Source organism: Xyrauchen texanus, chromosome 44, assembly GCF_025860055.1.
Source record: "Xyrauchen texanus isolate HMW12.3.18 chromosome 44, RBS_HiC_50CHRs, whole genome shotgun sequence".
NCBI classification, from domain to species: Eukaryota; Metazoa; Chordata; class Actinopteri; order Cypriniformes; family Catostomidae; genus Xyrauchen; species Xyrauchen texanus.
Genome location: NC_068319.1, coordinates 1,867,446 through 1,889,707, shown reverse-complemented (window position 1 = coordinate 1,889,707; position 22,262 = coordinate 1,867,446). Strand labels below are relative to the sequence as shown.

Sequence of the window (22,262 nt, the reverse complement as noted above, 5' to 3'; positions counted from 1 at the left end):
TGGTGGTCATATGTAACATTGTGCTTCATGTGGATTATCTAATGATCTATACATCTGATTATCTTGTGTGTGGACTCGTTTGAAAGATAATCACAAAACGCAGCACATAACATAATTGTAACATTAACATAATTGTCAAAGATATATAATTAGCTGTTACTCACTATATTTTTGTCTGTGAGTGAAACAAATGAGCTGGTTGTATTTTACTCTTTGAGTGCTTTCCAACAACATATGACACATGGATATTTGAACATTTGGATGTTTTTACTGCTATCGCTGTTGCTAACTTTAAAACTAGTGAGTTTAAAATAGGTGTCGGAAATCCAGTGATGCCGGTAGTGACGATTTTTGACGTCATATTTAGTATCGGCTCATCTCGCTTGGAACCTCGACCAAGGTTGGAGTGGTGGTGGCGTAGTGGTCTAATGCACATAACTGGTAATCAGAAGGTCGCTGGTTCGATCCCCACAGCGACCACCATTGTGTCCTTGAGCAAGGCACTTAACTCCAGGTTGCTCAGGGGGGATTGTCCCATTAATAAGTTCACTGTAAGTCACTTTGGATAAAAGTGTCTGCCAAATGCATAAATGTAAATGTAAGGTGGTACTTAAAAGTATCAGGTACACCAGGTACTACCCACATTGGAAACCACCCAAAAAAAAGCGAGCAGAGGCGAGTTGAGGCGAGTTGTACCATGCAGTGGAAAAGCCCCATAAAATGACTGATTTAATGTACCATGACAATAATAATAAAGTGTATTTTATGCATACCGTTGGCTTTTTTCGGTCAATATTTCAAACCCGCTTCTTTAGCATCCGTCTCTATAAACAGCCTAGTCAAGTTGCACAAGAAACTCCACGTGGAGTCAGTGATTGTTTTTTATTTAACCTCTAGAAGGCGCCGTTATATTGTTGAAACAAGGAGTTCAGGCTTTTTTTACTGTATTTATGTTCATTTAACATTTTAAATGTATTTGACTGATAGTTTGGTTCAAATTACAGGTTTGAAAAACCTTTTGAACCATATCAGATCAAATGCAAATATATACATAAACACTGAATATCGTAAAAAGGAAAACAATGAGAAATAATTGTTTTCGCAATATAACCCGCCCTAGTTGCTACATCCTAAATAGTGTGAAAATGAAGGGTTAAGGGATCTGATAATTGTAGGGCAGCATTGTAAGGGTTAGCATACACTCACCGCCGCCCGCCGTAGCATCTGTCCCATCTAAAAAAGCGCGAGACAGAGCCAGCATGTTATTAAGAGCTTTAAGCACTATGATTATGTCTAGGGATGGCATAACCGCTGGCATCAGGGTGGTCTGGATGCTCCAATATCAGATCATCCTGATGAGAGAGTTACGTTTAAAACCTCTTACATAAGCCAAACATCAACACAGATTTCACTTCCTGAGACGCAAACAGAGTCAAAGGATATTTCACTGTTTTTAATAGGCAAGCGGGTGACAACTCTTCTTTAAAGAGAGAGGCACCTACAGTTCACAGGCCAACCCGGGCACGGGCCGATTTGAGTCAAACACATCTAGAGAGCTGGACATTAAAAAAAACATACTAAATATAAAGTCATTAATCTGATCCATTTACTTAATACAAGTTACTTGTCTTATTGATTCATCAGTGCACATTATCCCAAATAAAAAATTATTGTTTTTGTAATCTTTCATTAAATGTAGCACCTTGCTCCGCCTCTTAAACCACTTTCCTTTCTGATTGACATCATCAATAGAAACTTCCCGATTTGATTAGATTCTGAGGCATACCATTAATAAATAGTCTTGAAATTGTGCATAATTTACATTTCTACAAATTTCTACCATTTATGAGTATTTATATTGATTTTTAGAATTAGCACTAAAATGGTACTGTCTCTTTAAGAATAGAAGCAGTTCAGCGAGCGTCCCACAGAAGTGTTTTAGTTTAGTGCATATTAATGAGAGGGTAGTCACTTTGGACATAAATTACACAGAACTAGTCAAACCAAAAGAATTCTCAACCGGCAGCGATAGGATCACGGTGCTAAACTATTTCGTCACTAAACTAGGGATGTGCACAAGTAATCATTCTGCACCAGCTAGTTGCTATTAAAAACACGATATCGCAACTTGATTTTTCTTTACGCATTTGCCAGCCGCTAGCTGCGCTAAATGCTGTACTTTCCCTCTGAATCTCTCACCAAATCCCGCCATTAAATTAGAGTCCTCTAGGGGGCGCTAAAAGATGATATTATGGCATCTGTGGTTTTGAAAGCAAAGTGTAGCACTTGTAATATTTAGCTTCCTTTTACATTCTAGCGATTGATATTGGGTTCTTGTTTGAGTCATGCAAACCAACGGACGACGATCTGCTTTTATGGTGGAAAAACTGCGAAGCAGTACAAGAAACTCTGAAGCTTATCAGACCAGTATGTGTGTATATGCAGAGCGCTTTTATAAAAAGTCAACTTTTACCATTTTATTAAAATCATTAAAATAGCTGGAATTGCTGCATAACGCTTATTATATATAAATATATTTATCCTCGGAAAACATTTTGCTACATCCTAAATAGTGTGAAAATGAAGGGTTATTGGCTCACCTTTTTCGCCCCTCATGAGTCTGCATCCCTGAATTAATTTGCAAGAACAGATCTACAGATTAGAAAAGCACCGGACCACAGTGGGGCGGCTGTGGCTCAGGTGGTAGAGCGGGTTGGCTGCCCTTCGATTCCCGGCCCACGCGACTCCACATGCAGAAGTGTCCTTGGGCAAGACCCTGAACCCCAAGTTGCTCCCAATGACAGGCTAGCGCCTTGAACTGGTGACTGGGACACAGTGTAAAGCGCTTTGGTAACCTCTAAGGTTAAAAAAAAGCACTATATAAGTACAGACCATTTACCATTACCCAATTAGCACTCTTGCCAACAGTGACCTCATTATATCGCATTTTTTGCATAGCCGAATTTTAAACATTACAAGTAAACACGCTACTAAAATGGACAGAAAGCATGGACAGGTTCTCGAAAAGGAAAACGATTGATGACGGTTATGTGGGATAGTGGTGTGCCGTGGTATTTTCTTTTTATTAGTAAAAAGTGTGATTGATTAATCACATTTTAGTCGCATTCTCTAAATTTTGGCCGCATATGCGAGTAAAAGATCAGTCTTGGAATTTTAATCAGAAAATCAATATTTGTACCCAGCCCAAATCAAGTCCATTTACAATATTGAGTTGAACTTGGATATACATCACATTACAGAAATGTATTGTGAGGGGTTGTGAATACCATTTCATGTTTAAAGGTGCAATATGTAAACAATGTCACGTCTTTGTTTGCCAAAGTGTGAACAGCTTGTAACGCAACTTAAAAAATGAGCCCTTCCCAGACTTCCTAGGTTGCCTATTAAAGCCTGTAGACTGATTTTCATGTGACGGGAGCGGGTCGCTTTTGACGGGAAAATCCACAGAATGTGACGTTTATGTGCGCTCCCGAGAGCCTAAGTGCTTCTCTTCCGCTATTCGACAGCGACAACAAACTGCAACACTAGGTAACATTATGTCCAGCTCCCAACACAACACCAACTAGTACACAAACTCAGAGTTTTGGGGATCAAAACAGACCCTGAATTGGCGTTCTTCTTATAGGACGGGTAAGCTTACATAACTGCAAAGCATGTGAAATATAGTGCCTTAAGTATTGATCCATGTCATTTTAGCTAAACTACAATAACACATGAAATGAATGCTAGACAATGTTCAAGATCATGCAAAAAGCTCCGTTCATTAGCGTAACGTAACTTGGTTATACAGAAAATATATACGATCTATTATTATAAAACAATAGCACATCGATATATCAGAATTAATCACATCAATACTGAATTGTGTCAACATATTTATAATCTACAGTCTATTTTATAAACAGCTACGGTCATCATCCACCAAATTGAGCTAACAGCTACTGCTAAAGCTGGCTAGCTAGCTAACGCCGACATAGGCTATCGTATAAATGCAGTTAATGTATCATGCAAAGAAGTGAAGTGATTACTTCAAACTACAGTCTGGCATAGTCAGACCGATATCCACACTTTGTTTTAGTCCTGTTCCAGCACTGGAGAGTCAAATATAATATACTGTCTCAAAGTTTTAGAAAAACATTCATAACTGTGTCATTTTAATTATGCTACCTCATCCGTCAGCATGATGCCGGTGAATCACGTTCAGTCTCTTTATACGTTACGTCATTGTTTTGGCCGATGCTCGCTCGCTTGCGTCACTATGGAGTGTGTGCACGAGCGTGAGCATGAGCAACAGGTAGCTGCTGCAGTTCACTTAACGGCCACAGGTGTCACTAATAACAAGGGATTCTGAATCTTACAAACTGCACCTTTAAGCATCTCCAAAGTGAGCGAGAGGGTTTAGCAAAGCAAACTGGAACTCTACAACTCCAGGTGCTGTCTAAAAGCAGACAGAAGGTCCGGCAAACACAATGCTATTAAACGCAATAAAAGCAATCAGATTGATCCGATAACAGACACTTTTACATTATAACATTCACTGAACCAACTTAAGTATGAACAAGTAGAGAGAAAATCTGCTTCCGAATGAAAGATTCCCCCTTAGCATTATTCCAAGCATCACAAATCCCCTTCAAGAGATGTTCCAATGTGTTAAACCGAACACGTTATGACAGCGCCCCGTTTCAGAGCGCTGTTCTAGAATTCAACAGGAAATATCACCACTTATCTCCATCTTCAACTCATTAGAGCAGTTTCTTAAAATTTTAAACAAAAGAAAATTGTGCAGAGAATCTGTGTTGGCAGACTCACTGTAAAACTTGAATATTAGCCAACTTTTAATGCCTTGCCACATTCAGGTAGGACCTAAAGTCTTTTAAAAGCTCTCTCCCCTCCTGAGACTGCCAAGTCACATCCAATTTATTAATGCTAGCTCACCTAGCAGGCTGCCGCTTCCACTTCAAAAAGCTCGACTCAAAGCTCTGCTCGAGGATTCTGCCTTTGGTGTCAGAAGCCGGGAGAGAAACGGTACTTAGCGAGAAATCAGAAGCACAAGATGATGTTTTTAGACTTTAAAGTCTGTGACATAATAGGGGTGCACCAATAATAAAACATTGATGATGAAATGAGGCACCAAGGCATTTCAGTACAATCATGTTAGTCACAACTACAATAAATGCACGCTGACTGGAATCAATAAAAAATGGGTTTATATTAAATAACCATATTTGAATGCCTATTTTTGGATAATCCAGTCAGTGAATTAACCAACCTTATGCAATATTACGCATCACATCAGTCTGATCTGTTGTTTACAACATTTATTGTTATTATTATAATGTTTCCCCAAGAAACTCAACCTTTTCTCAAAGCAATGCAACAAAGAACATAATACACAAGTAAAAAAATAAATAAAATTATTTGGCTTAATTAGTCATCTCAATAGAGAATAATATAAATATCTGTAGGCAAACATGGCCGGGGGGGTTTTCTTCTTTCTAACATCAAACACCATTGCACAGAATATTAGAAATGGAGTGGTGGTGGTGTAGTGGTCTAAGCACATAACTGGTAATCTGGTAATCAGAAGGTTGCTGGTTCAAGCCCCACAGCCACCACCATTGCGTCCTTGAGTAAGACACTTAACTCCAGGTTGCTCCAGGGGGGTTGTCCCTGTAATAAGTGCTCTGTAAGTCGCTTGGGATAAAAGCATCTGCCAAATGCATAAATGTAAATGGTGATGATGTGCACTTTAAACCCCTTTATTTTGGTACATGATAGTGTGTTGTAGATTTCGTCAGTGGTCACTGTTTAGCCGTTTGAGATGTTGCAATTCCTTCATAGGGCTTTAAGGTAAAAAAGCTAGAATTCGAATGGGTTATGCACGTTTTGTGATCTGCGGCGCGATAATGAGAAGCCAGATTGAGTAGCGCGATGCCGCTCTGCGCTGTCCTGTCAATGGGGCACAAATATCGGGAAGCCTGCTAGAATCGAGCGCACTTGCTTGCTCCAGGCGTGGAACACGGAAGTGCCGAACACAATATGAATGTCATTGAATTTACCAACATTTTCAAATGGCAGAAAAACCCTGTCCATGCTGAAGTCCTGCAAACCGATAGATACACACACACACACGCGCCTTACACATGGATATTTACATATTGCAATATGCACGATATAGCTAAATCTCTATTGTCGCCACGATATATATATACACAATCATATCGCTCAGCCCTAATTTCAAAAGCATTCATTGTAAAGAAATGCTGGTATCACGCCAATCTGTGCAATCGCGATTTCATTTTAAATGCAAAATAACTTCATTAAAGCATTCGCCGTTTCATGTAAAGAAAATAACATATAACGTGTGCGTATTAATTGTGCATTAAAGTCAAGGGATATTTATTAAGAAAGAAAACCAGCGAGTATTGACGATGACTACCACCCCTGGAGTCACGTGTTCGAATCAAGGGTGTGCTGAGTGACTCCAGCCAGGTCTCCTAGGCAATCAAATTGTCTCAGTTGCTAGGGAGGGTCGAGTCACATGGGGTAACCTCCTTGTGGTCGCGATTAGTGGTTCTCGCTCTCAATGGGGTGTGTGGTGAGTTGTGTGTGGATCGTGGAGAGTAGCATGAGCCTCCACATGCTGCGAGTCTCCACAGAAAACCAGGACGATTTAGATTACAAGTTGACTTTAACTATTGGGTTTAGGTCAAAATATACTTTGGTTTTTCACATATTTCGTCATCACCACAGTACGCACGAACTGTCCATGTTCAGCACAGTTTTTCTAGACACGTGTTGACTGTACTAAACAATGTCGAAAAGCAATCAAACCAGTCCGTATTGGCTCGCGAGTGCTTTGAAAGGCTAGAGCACTCGACCGTGTGCGATGCAGAAAGTATTCCCTTAGCATGATCGACATAGACACTGACGTACCTTCATATTCGAGGCCTCCGTCTCCAGTTTGGTGAGGTGGTTGGAGTTGTCTTCGAGCTCTTGTCTCAGACTGGAGTTCTCCATCTTCAATGCCTCCACTTGCTTCAGCAGCTGATCATACGATGCTGCAGCCATCCTGGACAATCTCTTGACCTACAACATTATAAGAACAGAGGAAATCTCATGCGGTGCTGGTTGAAAGATATGGTTTTTAAACGGCCAAAACTGTTATTTAGAGCGCAGGGTGGCCAATGTAATGATTGTGTGAGGGATAATGTACAGTCAGACACAAAATTAACCTTGACGGGTGATTCTGCCAAGTGGAGGACTCTTGGATTACCCAAAAATGGGTTTATTTCGCAATAATGAATGGCTTACTGCACATTAACAGGCTTAGTACACAGTCACAAATTTTGATATCGATTACTGATATGAGCATGGAGTGATACAAGAGACATAAAACTAGAACAGTCATCTAGGAACAAATTTGCATGGGACAATATTAAGCTTTTTGACAGCAGAAATACGGGATTGACCAATCAATCAAGTATTAAAGAGAGCAAAAGTCTGATCCATCCCTTAAAGAGCTGTTTATACAGGTAGTGCATGATCACAGTGTCGCTCATGGTTATCTGATACAGGATGATCTTCTGGTGAGAAAGTGGATGTCTTTCGGAGAGTGTTTTTGAATGAACCTGTCATCCAGAAAGCACCCAATTGGCCCGGTTGCTAGGGAGGGTAGAGTCACATGGGGTAACCTCCTCGTGGTCACTATAATGTGGTTGTCGCTCACGGTGGGGCGTGTGGTGAGTTGTGCGTGGATGCCGTGGAGAATAGCATGAAGCCTCCACACGTGCTACATCTCCACGGTAATGCACCCAACAAGCCACGTGGCACGGAGGCAAATGAGATTCATCCTACGCCACCTGGATTGAGGCGAGTCACTAGGCCACCACGAGGAATTAGAGCGCATTGGGAATTGGGCGTTCCAAATTGGGGAGAAAAAGCTGAAGAAAAAAAAAGAAGTTCAACCAAACTCCAAAGCCTGTTCCACTTTGGCACATTCTTGTGGCGAGTAAACCATTCGAGCACTAAATAGTAGATTGTGTCAGTCCTTTGCCCCGATCTAAATCAAGTAATGAATATGTGCTTACCGTTATGTGTCAGCTAACTTGGTATCCTGCGGTTTTTACGCTTCGTTCGATTATGCCGGAATCGGTGTTGAAAGCGTTAAGCCAGTTTATTTCGCATTTTGGGATACCTAAGATTATACAGTCAGGTCAGGGTACCATTTTCACATCTGAGGTGCTCCGTCAACTTAATATCAAGCACAAGGCTTCGGCATATCATGAATGCTGTAACTAAACCAGACTCTTTCCCTCCTCCTCGAATTGAAGATTGCGTGGATCAGGTAGGTGCAGCAAAATGGATCAGTAATTTTGACTTATTGAAGGGATACTGGACGGTTCCCATGACCGAACATGCGCGTGAACTCTCTGCCTTTACTAATCCTGACAGGCTTTATTCCTATAGTGTTATGAGCTTCGTTCTGAGGATCACACGAGCCACGTTCCAATGATATATGAATCGAGTGGTTGTAGGACTTGAAGGTTGTGCAATCTATCTGGATGATTTAGTTGTGTGTAGCAACACCTGGGAAGATCATTTAACCATTAACCATTTGGTGGAAGCCCATCTCACTGTGAACATTGCGAGCGAGTTCACCAGGGCCGTGGTGACCTATTTAGGTAAGGTAGTGGGTCAGGGTTGTGCGTCCGGTGCGGTCAAAAGTGGAAGCATTCGATCATAGTATCGAATGCCTAACCCTTAAACCCTAACCTAAACATCCTGTAAAAAAACAGTTCCTTGGAATGGTCAGAAACTATGAGTTTTTGTAAGACTTTTTCTGAAATTGTTGCCCCACTGATTGACCTTTTAAAAAACTTTGTTAGGTTTGTATTGAACCCAACCTGCCAGGATGCAATCGAAACCATAAAAACACTCCTCAGCTCTGCTCCAACGCTAGCCGCTCCACGCTTGGATAAGCCTTTTGATGCATGTGGATGCAAGTAAGGTGGGAGCGGGTGCTGTTCTCCTGCAGGACGATGAACAAGGGGTTGAAAGACCCAAGTGTTTTTTTGTTTTTTTAAATGTTGCCCCATCAAAAAAAATGACTTTGTAATTGAAAAAGAGGCTTTAGCTCTAGTTTGGTGACTTCAACATTTCAGCATTTATGTGGGAGGGGGCGGGGTTCCATTGGTGGTTTATTGTGACCATAACCCACTTACATATTTATCAACTCTTCAGAATCTGAACCAACGTCTAATGCGGTGGGGCACTATTTTTGCAACCCTATAATTTGAAAATCCATCATATCAAGGGTGCGGATAATGTTTTGGCCGATGCTCTGTCCCATGCTCCCATTTCCTCAAGGATGTTTCTGTGGATTTCCTGTTGCTTTCTTCCGTTGTCTCGGTCCTATGTCTTTTCTTCCCATGGCCAGGTGATGTAGAAGATTTGGGATTGACGTGCAATGGTACAAAAAGCTAATGGTAGTGTTTCCAATGTAGCAGTTGTTAAAATTGGTGTTTTGATGTGTGCATTTGTTTTGTAGCGCATATGGAAACTATTGGAAACTTTCGTTTCTATCTTGTGGGGGAGGGTGTAACAACCTGGTTAGTTCACTGCCTGTTTTGCGGTTTCTCTTTCCGTGTGTGTTTGTGTTTACAGGTGATTGCTGGGCTGATGAGTGACTGGGAACACCTGCACACAGATCGGTGACTAAAGTTGTCATGTGACAAAAACCAAAAAACAGAACTCTTTATACCCATATGAGTGCATGTAAATACACTCAGAGGTCTTGTCGTCGTAAACATTAGGCTTGCTTAGGAAATGTAACCTATAAAGTGCTGGCCAGAGGGTTTCCAATCAAATATCATGTTGTCAATCATCAGTTAGCATCATACTCTGACCTCTCATGTTCCTAATGAAGTCAATGGCCATTTCATGAAGAATTGCAATAACACACATGACTCACGTGTGTATGACACAGCTGACGCCTGTGGGCCATTTCATCCGTACTGAGAGGCGAGCGACTGGGTTAAGTGACATGACTGTAACATGGAGGCACTTGAGCACAGATGAAAGTTTCTATTTTTATCTCGATCTCAAAGTCAGGGCTGAATCAACCATGTGGAAAAATCTATCACCACATCGTCACTAAATTACCACTGAGATGCTGAAGACATCAGCAAACTCTGTACAGCACACGTTTAGATTTTAGTGGATGTTATCTGGACTTTACTGCTAATATAGTGTATTATGGAGCAAGACCAGGGCTGAAATATGGCACCATTATGGTAATCAAAATAAGTCACAATAATGCAATCTACAACACTGTATCAAGTACCAAAACAAAGGAATTTTGAAGTACACATCATCACCCTTTCTAAAATTCAATTATGTTTGATATTAGGAATCAGACCGGCTAAAATCCAACAATATATTTACATTTACATTTATGCATTTGGCAGATGCTTTTATCCAAAGCGACTTAGTGCCTTGCTCAAGGACACAATGGTGGTGGGGTTAGAACCTGTGACCTTCTGATGAATATGTTGAAAAGCAATTGTTCCATTTGTAAGTTTTGTAAATGCGGGGGGGGTCTGGGTAGCACAGCGAGTATTGACGCTGACTACCACACCTGGAGTCGCGAGTTCAAATCCAGGGCGCGCTGAGTGACTCCAACCAGGTCTCCTAAGCAAACAAATTGGCCCGGTTGCTAGGGAGGGTTGAGTCACATGGGGTAACAACCTTGTTGTCGCTATAATGTGGTTCTCGCTCTCGGTGGGGCGCGTGATGAGTTGTGCGTGGATGCCACGGAGAATAGCGTGAAGCCTCCACACACGCTACGTCTCCGCGGTAACGCGCTCAACAAGCCACGTGATAAGATGTGCGGGTTGACGTCTCAAACGAGGAGGCGACTGAGATTCGTCGTCCGCCACCCGGATTGAGGCGAGTCACTACGCCACCACAAGGACTTAGAGCACATTGGGAATTGGGCGTTACAAATTGGGGAGAAAATCTAAATAAATAAATACATATTTATTAATGCATTTGATTAGACACCATTTTGATGCTGAAGTTTAATTAAACTTAAAAAAAAAATGGAATTTAGAAAAATAAAAATGGAAATATAAAAATATAAAAAACTTTATAGGGCCCTACTTGACAAAAACTTGAAGTGTTTTCTTAAATGAAATACACTTGAAGGAAACATGCAGTTGCTTGAATTCATTATTTACATTTATATTTAAGTTTTTAAATAGGCTACAAAAGTGTGTTCAAAAGCATATTATCCATTTTTGCTATGGTATCAAAATTGGTATCGAGAAACGTGAAATTTTACTGGTATTGGTACTGACTACTGAAATTTTGGTATCGATACAACACTAATGGCAACTAATTTAACTATGGTATTTCAGCATTTGCCAAGGTAACATTTACTTAGGGAAGGCAAATACACAAATGACAGTTTTTCATTATGTAATAATAATGAAAAACTCATTGGCCTCATACGTCACAACAAGCTGGGTTTTTACAATGCACAATAAGGTGAATTCTTTCCCTTCCACTATTAGTATATTACATTTTAACCTGGTTTTACATTAACCAAACACGCAGCCAATGTTACAAGCAGCCAAAAAAAAACCCTGTCAATGTGAAAGATGTAATTTGCAGATGTGTCCAATCGATGTGACTCTGCTGCAGATTCTGCCACTGTTTCCAGGGCATCCATGGCCATTAGGAAGCAGAATTTTCATGCCTTGCAGGATTGAAAAAAAAGGCCTTAGAGAAGACACTTCTATTCAATACATGCATTCATAGTGACAACTGTATGGTACTAAATTCAGTGTATTGCATTTTAAAATGGAATGGATCCAATACACTCATTCAATTATACTTCAATACACACTGGCGGCATAATTGAAGTTTGGAATAATGTACAGATTTTACTGTTTTGGAAGGATATTGGTAATTTAATTCACCAAAGTGGCATTCAACTGATCACAAAGTATAGTCAGGACATTACTGATGTAAAAAACAGCACCATCACTATTTCTAGAAAGCAGCATCACTCCAACACCTTATCCTTGAGTAATCATGCTAAATTGATCATTTGTCATATCAAACACAGCTGAAAGATATTTGGTTCATGAAATGAAGCTTAACATTGTCTTTGTGTTTGTTTTTGAGTTGACAGTATGCAATAGACTGGCATGTCTTAAGGTCAATATTAGCTCAAAAATGGCAAAAAAGAAACAGATTTCTCTAGAACTCGTCAGTCAATCATTGTTTTGAGGATGAAATGCTTGAAATTACCAAAAAACTGCAGATTTCATCCAAAGGTGTAACTACAGTCTTCAAAGACAAAGCACAACTGTCTCTAACAAGGACAGAAAGAGATGTGGAAGACCAGATGCACAACTTAACAAGAGGATCAGTACATCAGAGTCTCTAGTTTGAGAAATAGACGCCTCACATGTCCTCCGCTGACGGCTTCATTGAATTCTACCCGCTCAACACCAGTTTCATGTACAACAGTAAAGAAGACTCGGGTGCAGGCCTTATGGGAAGAATTGCAAAGAAAAAGACACTTTTGAAAAGGTTAGAGTGGGCTAAGAAACACAGACATTGGACAACATATAATTGGAAAAGAGTGTTACGGATCGAAACCCCATTGAGCTTTTGTGGGATCAGCTAGACTGTAAGATGTGTGAGAAGTACCCGACAAGACAGTCACATCTATGGCAAGTGCTACAGGAAGTGTGGGGTGAAAGGTCAAGTGCTACAGGAAGTGTGGGGTGAAAGCTCAAGTGCTACAGGAAGTGTGGGGTGAAAGGTCAAGCGCTACAGGAAGTGTGGGGTGAAAGGTCAAGTGCTACAGGAAGTGTGGGGTGAAAAGTCAAGTGCTACAGGAAGTGTGAGGTGAAAGGTCACCGGAGTATCTGGATAAACTGACCACTAGAATAACAAGGATCTACAAAGCTGGCATTGCTGCACGTGGAGGATTTTTTTTGATAAGAAGTAGTTCTGCTAATTTTTTTCTAATTGTAATAGCAATTTTTCACGTTAATAATGTCCTGAATATACATTGCGATCAGTTGCCACTTTGGTGAACAAAAGTACCAATTTCTTTCCATAAGAGCAAACTTCCAAACTTTTGGCTGCCAGTTAGCATTAATTTAATTTAGTTAAAAGATCATTAGACTGGGTTATCCAGGCGATCACAAACAAATCTAATTATAATATCCAAATTGCTTGTGATTGCAATGCAAAAGCATCATTTCTGAAATGTTGAGTCTGCTTAAGTACACCAAGATCTTCTGATTACAAAACATTGTTAATAATTAACCAGCATGGTTGCATGTGATATAATGACTACTGATCAATCCATACTGTTATTAGAGCAGAAAACGGTGTATCTGTCAGCTGACACACATAAGAGGACACATACTATTGGAATAAACAAACGCTCGTATGACAAAAGCCATTAAACATAAATGTATTTAATAAGAAACACCCACAATAATGAATCAACTTATTTCTCTGTTTTTAACACACAAATGAGTTTTGAGTCCAGCTGCAAACCACAACTCACATTTATAGCAATTGAATGCAACGACTCATACAAATACAGTGAAAATATTTGACATTTTGAGTGATCAAGCAAAGCACTATCTGGCATGTGAACAGATCAAAATGGTCGACATCAACGAAACAAAAAGGCTTGAGGTATCGAGAGAGTGAAAAGGAAACAGGGAGGAGTGGAAGGAAGACAGACTCATTAATATTTCAACACTTCCTCCTCCCAAAAAAAAAAAGAAAAGCTGTATGACAACGAATCTGAACGTTGACCACTCATCTACAACATTTTGCATGTTTAATGCCGTATAGTTGCACTAACCCACAAATGCAATCATCAACATCAGTTTTATCTGCATGCATTTATTTCACAAGAGGTGCTGATTTGTGCATGCAATGTTACAATGCATTTAAAGCGGTTACCTCTTCACCAGCGATGCACAATCCCAAATTCCCTGCAGTCAACTGCACAAGCACAGATGCCCTTCCCTCAATGCACAAATACACTTCGGCCAAATACATCAGCTCACATCCTGGTTTAACATGCACCTGGCAAACAAACCCTTGAATTACACTAAACACCAACAGCACCTGTGACAGGTCTTTGTGCGTGCATCACCGGCACTTCGGCTAAAAAAGAAAAAAGCCCCTCTCTTGCAATAGCCCCTCCATTTTGACAGGGCAATTACAGCTTACATTTACTGTGGAATCCGTGTCCACAGCCTTGAATTGCTATAAATAATTGGTGTGCTTTCGCATCTGTCGCCATGCAGCACAATAGAGGCTTTTTAGCGGCTGCATTTGCAGCATCCCAGTGATAAAACACAAATCACAATCCATGCACATCCCCCACACCCTCTCCAAAAGCAGCCACCAAAACAAAAGGCTTATCGGCACCGCCTTGCAATTCCACACAAACAGGCTATTATTTCTTCACCCGAGAGCTGCTACTGAATAGAACGAATATAAAACATCGGTCTGTACGTTTACAGGGCGATCAGGGGCGTTAAACAGAGACTTACCCCATTCTGCACCAGTGACAGCCTCCATTCCAGCAACCCGTCAAGTGTGTCAGTTGCCGGAGAGTATCCAGCCAGCAGTGGGTCACATGGGCGAAGGCTTGGCCAATCAGAAGGCAGCCAGCCCAGGCTGCTGGTGTTGGTGCAGTGGCTGATGATGACTGGCCAGAAATCTGCCCCACCATACAGCTGCTTCCCTTGACTGGGTTTTAAAGCTGTCGGGGGGGGGGTTTTGGGTGGAGGCCCCAGAGATGCCGAGATGGGTCATAACGCCTTGAGGTCAAGCGAACCAGCATAGAATAAATGGATCAATACGGAAGCCCAAATTTTGTTGTGGTCCATGGTGGACCTTACAGCTGATGTTCAATGCATTAAACAAAAGTTATGAAGGATAAACAAACTGACAGATGCAATGTTTTCTTAGTTTAGGGGTAAAAAAAAAAAAGTTCTAAACAGCTGAGCAATGCTATACTGCTCCCGAACATTCAGACATGGGGCCACACCGCTGTGGGAGGAGTTTAGAGGAGCATTTATACATGAGGACGCTACATGTAAAACCTTAAAAATGTGTAATCAATGACTTTATGCAGTAAAATTCACATGAGTTCAGTAAAAGATGCTGCTTTAACCACTCGATGATGATTTAAAGTAATATATATGCAGTAGAAAATGTTTAATTTGTCTTCTTTACATTCTAAATTCATGATGCTAATGTGCTAACACCATATACATGGCCATAATATGCGCAGATTAAAATTAAGGGGAAAAAAATATGTATTTTACCACTATTCCGATACCAAATTAGGTGCTGGTGCCACCATCTGTAATACTTGGTGGCACCAGTGCCACCGCTCTCATATGTTAATCTGGACCCCTGTGGTGCCATGTATGTTCTGTTAGATAGGTTTATATTTTCTATTGGTGTTTGTTTAATAAAAATAGTGAAAGTGATTTTCGAAACACTTCAAGTGTCAAAAGCTCCCAGTAAATATTAAACACACAAATGAGAAGGCGAACATGAAAAACTCATCTATAATGATTCTGAAGTAATTTTAAGCTATTACTCCACTGACGTGCGTAAATACGGGTCCAGCCTTGCAGGATTGTGGATGCGTTCCCAGCAGCACCACTGCTGATGACACTGAATGTGATTTCACAAAATGAGTTTCAGTCTGTGCCATTTGAGTCATCACTGAGTCTGTGTCATGTATTTGGCGCCATCTCCTGGTGGTCATATGTAACATTGTGCTTCATGTGGATTATCTAATGATCTATACATCTGATTATCTTGTGTGTGGACTCGTTTGAAAGATAATCGCTCCTCTAAGTTAAATGTGTCCAAATAAGTGATATTTTATATTCTGTTTATGTTTCATTAAGTTATAAGCAAAAATGCAGCATATAAGCAACACCTGTTCAAATGAAACCTAAATGTCAAAGACATATTTAGCTATTACTCGCTATATTTTTGTCTGTGAGTAAAACAAATAGACTGGCTGTATTCTTCTCTTTGAGAGCTTTCCAACAATATATGACACATGGATATTTGATGAGTTTGACGTTTTTACGGATTACAATAATACTGTAAGAACAGCGCAAAATTATTAATAAATTATCAAAACGGAACACTTCTGATTTGCACCTGTTCAGTTTTGGTCATAATGCCTTCATGCATTGGAAAGTAGAGCTTATAAGCTTTAAATTGATATCTATTTTGTGTTGGTCAAGACTGTAGTTATTGAAATTTTGACTCTTGCTGGTGCATCGGTGGGCCCATCCGAGCATAAAGGGTTAAACACAAAATAAAATGCTTATAAACTTCATACGACACATCAAATTTAAAATATTCGGTATAAATAAACCATTGTTTTTCATACCGCCATTAAACATGATTATTATGACTAGGGCTGAGACGATTACTCAGCCCTAGTCATAATAATCACGTTTAACGGCAATATGAAAATCAATGGTTTATTTATAACAAATTGACGTTATCGACAACGTCGACAAAAAGTTTCATCGTCGAATAGTCCTTTAATCTCATTTAACGAAACTTTAATGATTGCGCGCGAGAGCAGCACTGCAGCGCACCTGACTAAGGAAGAAAACAGCTCACAGACGCACTCCAATCTTTCCAACCAGCATCAGCTGACGTAGATCACAAAGTATGAGGAAATAATACAAAAATACAAAATAAGTAAATACAGAAGCATTCTCGTTGTGGAATAAGTGGAGCCAGAGTTACCAATTCGCTGAAGCAAAACTTGCGTGTCGAGCGTCTTTAAAAGGAAACATCCCAACGTTACATCTTTAATGCAGATATATTTCATGGATCATAGCTTTATTCAAGTTCAAATAATAACTAAGCTTGTCACGTAAATAACTACAAACTCTGAATCTGGCATTTCTCTGTGCGCTCAGCGCCTCTTCTATGAGTTGCGCGAACGTCCCGATCTAAGGGGGAGAGATTGAAACACTACCTGGCTGATGCATACTGTCCCGGGACGCTTGTCCCTTGAGCGTGCACTGTTGCAGCAGCTAGACTATAACATGATTGCTCGTGACTTATTGAATCATAATATATGTGTCACTGTGTGTTTATTATCCTGAAGAAATTTGGCAATAAGCAGCTTGATTAATAAGAGGTTTTTTTTAGTGCGTTAAAGATGGATTGAAGTGAACAGAAAGATGAAAGAGGTGTAGTCTCCGCCCCACTATACACAGCAACAAATTACGTTTTTGATTTGTTTTTGTTTTGGCTTGTTTTCCAATATAAAATACACTTATATTTAAGATACATTCTCTTAAAGCAAGTGTAAATATGTTATGTTGCTTCTCAAGTAAATCTTGTATTAAGGATTTTTAGACAATTTTAAATAAATAAATTTGCAGTCATTTTGTTTTTCTTAATTATAGTTAACAATAAGTATTTTTTTTCCCTTTAATTCAGTGAATGTTATTTAGAGGTATTTTTAAAAGATGACTTTGACCTCTTTATTTTTAGTAAGCACGTTTAATACAATCTTTTAAATCGGCACAAGCTGAATTGTCGGTTAAAAGCTAATGATTAATCATTGCAAGAATCACAGAAAAGTCTAATAATCGTTCTAATAATCTTTAGATTAGTAAACTCTAGAAATAATCGTAAATTGCAGCCCTAATTATTTTACATTTAAATTACTTTAGCAGACGCACTAATGCAAACTGCCATTCAAGAGAAGGAATATTTCCAAATTTACTGCGTGAGATGCACAACTACACAATACTTGCAGAAATATAGACGCTCAATTATACAATGATTTATTGTCACTTTTATGTTGTTCTTTTTTTATATAAAAATCAGCCAAATATGGAAAAAGTATTCCTACTGTCAGATAAGTACAAATAGATGGTTTGTCTCAGTTATCTAGAGAGAAATGCTAAAATTTTCTGTGAAATACACTAGTATTGCTGTGCAATGACATGTAAAAAACAAACAATATATATATATATATATATATATATATATACAGCATCAACTACAATAAACAAAGTGCAACCATCTCAGTCGTAAACGGAGTACTGTAATGTAATATTCGTTCCCAGCGGCCATTAATGTTCATTATTGAGTGTTTCCTGCTATTGTGCAAGTTACAATTTCATTCCTGAATAAACTTTGAGTAATACATGGCATTCTATAAGTGGCTGTGATTTGCGTTCTCAAACTGAGAATGTGAATAGAGAACACGGATTGGGGGTCTTTATATATGCTGGAAGTGTTTTTTCATGTAAATGAGGTTTGAGTCTTTGAGAGTTGAAAACTGGACATTGGCACAGACCCTTGTTGGTCAGTCCTCTCTTGTGGTGCCATTCAATGGAAACGGTCCTCACATTTTATTCCTTGTGTGGGAAAACATTCCAGAAAAGAAGAGGAAAGGCTATGTTTTGTGGTTATTACAGCTTCAATCTATGATATTCCCTCTTATAAAAGCCTGCGTTTATCTCAGTACACCATGTAGGGTATAAATGCAATCCAACAGTTATGGTAAATGGTCTGCACCTAGCGCTTTACACTGCGTCTCATTCACACATTCATACACACACTCATACCCCAATGGCGACAGTGCTGCCATGCAAGGCGCTAGCCTGCCATTGGGAGTAACTTGGGGTTCAGTGTCTTGCCCAAGGACACTTCAGCATGTGGAGTCGTATGGGCCGGGAATCGAACCGCCAACCCTGCAATTGGCAGCCGACTCGCTCTACTACCCGAGCCAAATTTGGTTACATTTTAGAGGGATACAAGGATGACAAGACTGTTAAAAATACATATTAAATTATTAGAGAGAGTTGCCACATTCTGAACACATATTTTGAAATCAACTATGTAAACACAATAAACACCGAACAGGCCTGACTTTCAAAACACCCTCCCACCATTCTCTTCCTCATAAAAGGATAATTATAACACTTAGATAACCATGTTGCAATGTCCCAGCTAAAGAGGACCCAAAACTGTCCAATCATCTGACCAAGCAATTCTCAGATGAAATATATGCAAAATACCCCAGTTATGGGATTTTAGACCATGCAAACAGACAATATTTTTGCCGAACTCTAGGGCTGTCATGATTATTAAATTTGGCTGCCCATTAATTGCCCAACAAATAATTGCGATTATGACAATTAACTCTCTGTTTTAAGTCTTTCACGATTAATTGTCATATAAATTTTCACATGTGTACTTCGTAAGTAACTTCAAACTACAAATATATAAATAAATAATAAAATAGGAATTTATAATGTCCTTTTAAGGCTTTAAACATGTATATCATCACATATCAAAATAGTTCTCAATACTTTAAATGTGTCTCTTTCTTGGTCAACTTCAGATTTGGTCAATTTGACATTTACACTGTTGTTTTTGGAACTTAAATTTTTTCTAAAAAAATAAAACACATTTTTATATATTTTTATTATATTATATCATGCAATAGTAAAATATTTCTGCCCTGATTTCTTCACTTTCACACATTATTTTAATGCTCTTTGATTAAACACACGAGTCCTTATTTCTCGCAAAACCTTGAGATTTAGTTTCACCGTTTTATCACTCCACAGAAATAGAGTAAGCGTGCGTCTCCTCAGACATGGCGTGTTATTAACACTGCATATATGAACCCGTTATAACAGGAATATTTGCCATTACATGATCGTTTAAAGGCCTATTTGAAAGTCTGCGCTGACCGACTGGCCCCCATCTTCACTCAGGTGTTCAACAGATCACTGGAGCAGTGTGAAGTTCCCTACTGCTTCAAATGCTCCACCATTATTCCAGTCCCCCCCAGAAAACAAAAACACAGGACTTAATGACTACAGACCTGTCACTCAAGTCTGTGGACATGATGTTGTTTGAGAGACTGGTTTTGGCCTACCTGAAGGACATCACTGGACCCCTACTGGACCCCCTTCAGTTTGCTTACAGAACAAACGTGTCTGTAGATGATGGTGTCAATATGGGACTGCAATCCTGCAACACCTCGACAGACCTGGGACTTATGTGAGGATCCTATTTGTGGGCTTTTAATACACTCTCTCAACCAAACTGACCCAGCTCTCCATGCCCACCCCAATCTGTCGATGGATCACCAGCTTTCTGACAGATAGGCAGCAGCTAGTGAGACTGGGGAAACTCACATCTGGGACCCTCACTATTAGCAATGGTGCTCCTCAGGGCTGTGATCAGGGATGCGTGAGATATGTATCAACCGGTCAAAGACATCTGTCTGTGCATGCTTATGTAAAAACATTTAAATCCAGACAGGCACATGAAGCTGTCCTGTTTAAGTCCACATAGGATGAAATTCCCATGACAGGCCCAATCTCACTTCTCTTCACCTGTGTGACTGGCTGAGAACCAGTGGGCGGGGACAACAGTGTAATGACGAGAAAAAGGCTGAAATTGTAGGATTTTCTCGTAATTTAAGTCGAATGTCACTTTACCACAGCAGAAAAGTGCTACACACAATAACAACATCCTGACAACCCATATTCAATAGCTCTGTCAAACCAAAACAATACTGATCCTTTAGGAGGAGGGGTACAAATATACAGCACTTTAGGCCATCTCGAAGGCCATAACAGGTCCTTGATTTAGTTAAAAGTTCACCATATGCCAGTGCAAACAAGCATCTCGGCTTTGTTTGATGGCTTGTGGTCATCCATCTTCTTCTTGATCACATTCCAGAGGTTTTCAATGGGGTTCAGGTCTTGAGATTTGGCTGGCCATGACAGGGTCTTGATCTGGTGGTCCTCCATCCACACCTCGATTAACCTGGCCGTGTGGCATGGAGCATTGTCCTGCTGGAAAAACCAATCCTCAGTTGGGGAACATCTTCAGAGCAGAAGGAAGGAAGTTGTCTTTCAGGATAACCTTGTATGTGCTTGATTAATGCGTCCTTCACAAATACTAATCTGCATGATTCCAGCCTTCTTGAAGCACCTCGATCCTCCACCAAATTTCACAGTGGGTTAGAGACAACCATTCGACGACCAGATATTGGGCAAAGCTGAAAATTGGACTCATCAGAGAAGATGACCTTACTCCAGTTCTCTACACTCCAATCCTTATGGTTTCAGCCTTTGCTTCTCATTGATGAAGGGTTTTTTTCTAGCTTCGCCCCAAGGAGCCTGTTTGGAACCGTCCTCTCCGTGCACTTCACCACAGCTGCCATTTGCCCTTCTTTTTGCAGGTCGCTTGATGTCATCCTAAGGTTGTTGAGCGACATTTGAGTTGGTGGTCATCCAGGTCAGTAGTGTCGTTTGACCCTCTGCTGGTCTGTAGCTTTGTAGTCCCCAATGTCTGCTGCTTGTCTTTGTTCTTATGAAACGCCATCTTTGAAATTTTAAGGATGGAAGCAACCTGATGCTCACTGTATCCCTCTGCCAGGAAAGCCAGAATTGAACCCTTCTTTTCTTCACTGAAAACTTGGCAACTCTTTTAGCATGGTCAATGGTTATTTTTTTTATTCCAATTACTTTTGATGTACTACTAGCACTGTTTTTGCCATCCAGCTGGTCCTATTGCAAGAGGACAGTGATGATAACACTGGAATGGAATGGCTGCCATAAATGTTTAAGACACATTCGGAGTGGTCTCTTATCCCTTGTGCGACCTTCGGGACATTTTTGTCTTTTTCATTTTTTTTTTTTTTTTTCATTTTGGCTGTGTTAATGCCAACGGCATACATTTTTCCAATGGTGTGTATTTTGGGGGGAAGTTTGATATTTCAATCTAAGTTCCTATAATACACTGTGTACACACAATAGTAACACTCGGGACCTTCAGGACAAAAATGTCCCTATAGAAACCCATTAAAACTGCGTTATTTGATCTGAGTGCCATTAAAGCATAAAATCATATATTCTATGATATTATGCTTTCATTCCGGAGCCCTGGCTTCAAAATGTACATTTTAATATTTTCCACCAGATGGCGCCATTTTTCTCATGTTTAGCCTATGGAGCAAATACAAGCTTTCCCCCTATTCACTGTTTACTGTATTATAGAGCACTGCAGGACAACTGAATAAATGATGCAAATTTTGTGAGTGTGTTGGTATGGATGTTGGTTAAAAAATTAACTAATTGAAAGTGGAAAATAAT

General features: G+C 39.9%; 1 protein-coding gene across 1 annotated transcript in view; it reads right to left on the bottom strand.

Moving 5' to 3' along the window:
• LOC127636393 (adenomatous polyposis coli protein-like) overlaps positions 1–22,262 on the bottom strand; it is a 52,853-nt gene that overhangs the window by 29,997 nt on the left and 594 nt on the right. The window contains exon 2 of the mRNA XM_052116842.1: positions 6,958–7,110. Within this exon, the coding sequence (XP_051972802.1) occupies positions 6,958–7,110 (153 nt within the window). The remainder of the gene's footprint in view (positions 1–6,957; positions 7,111–22,262) is intronic.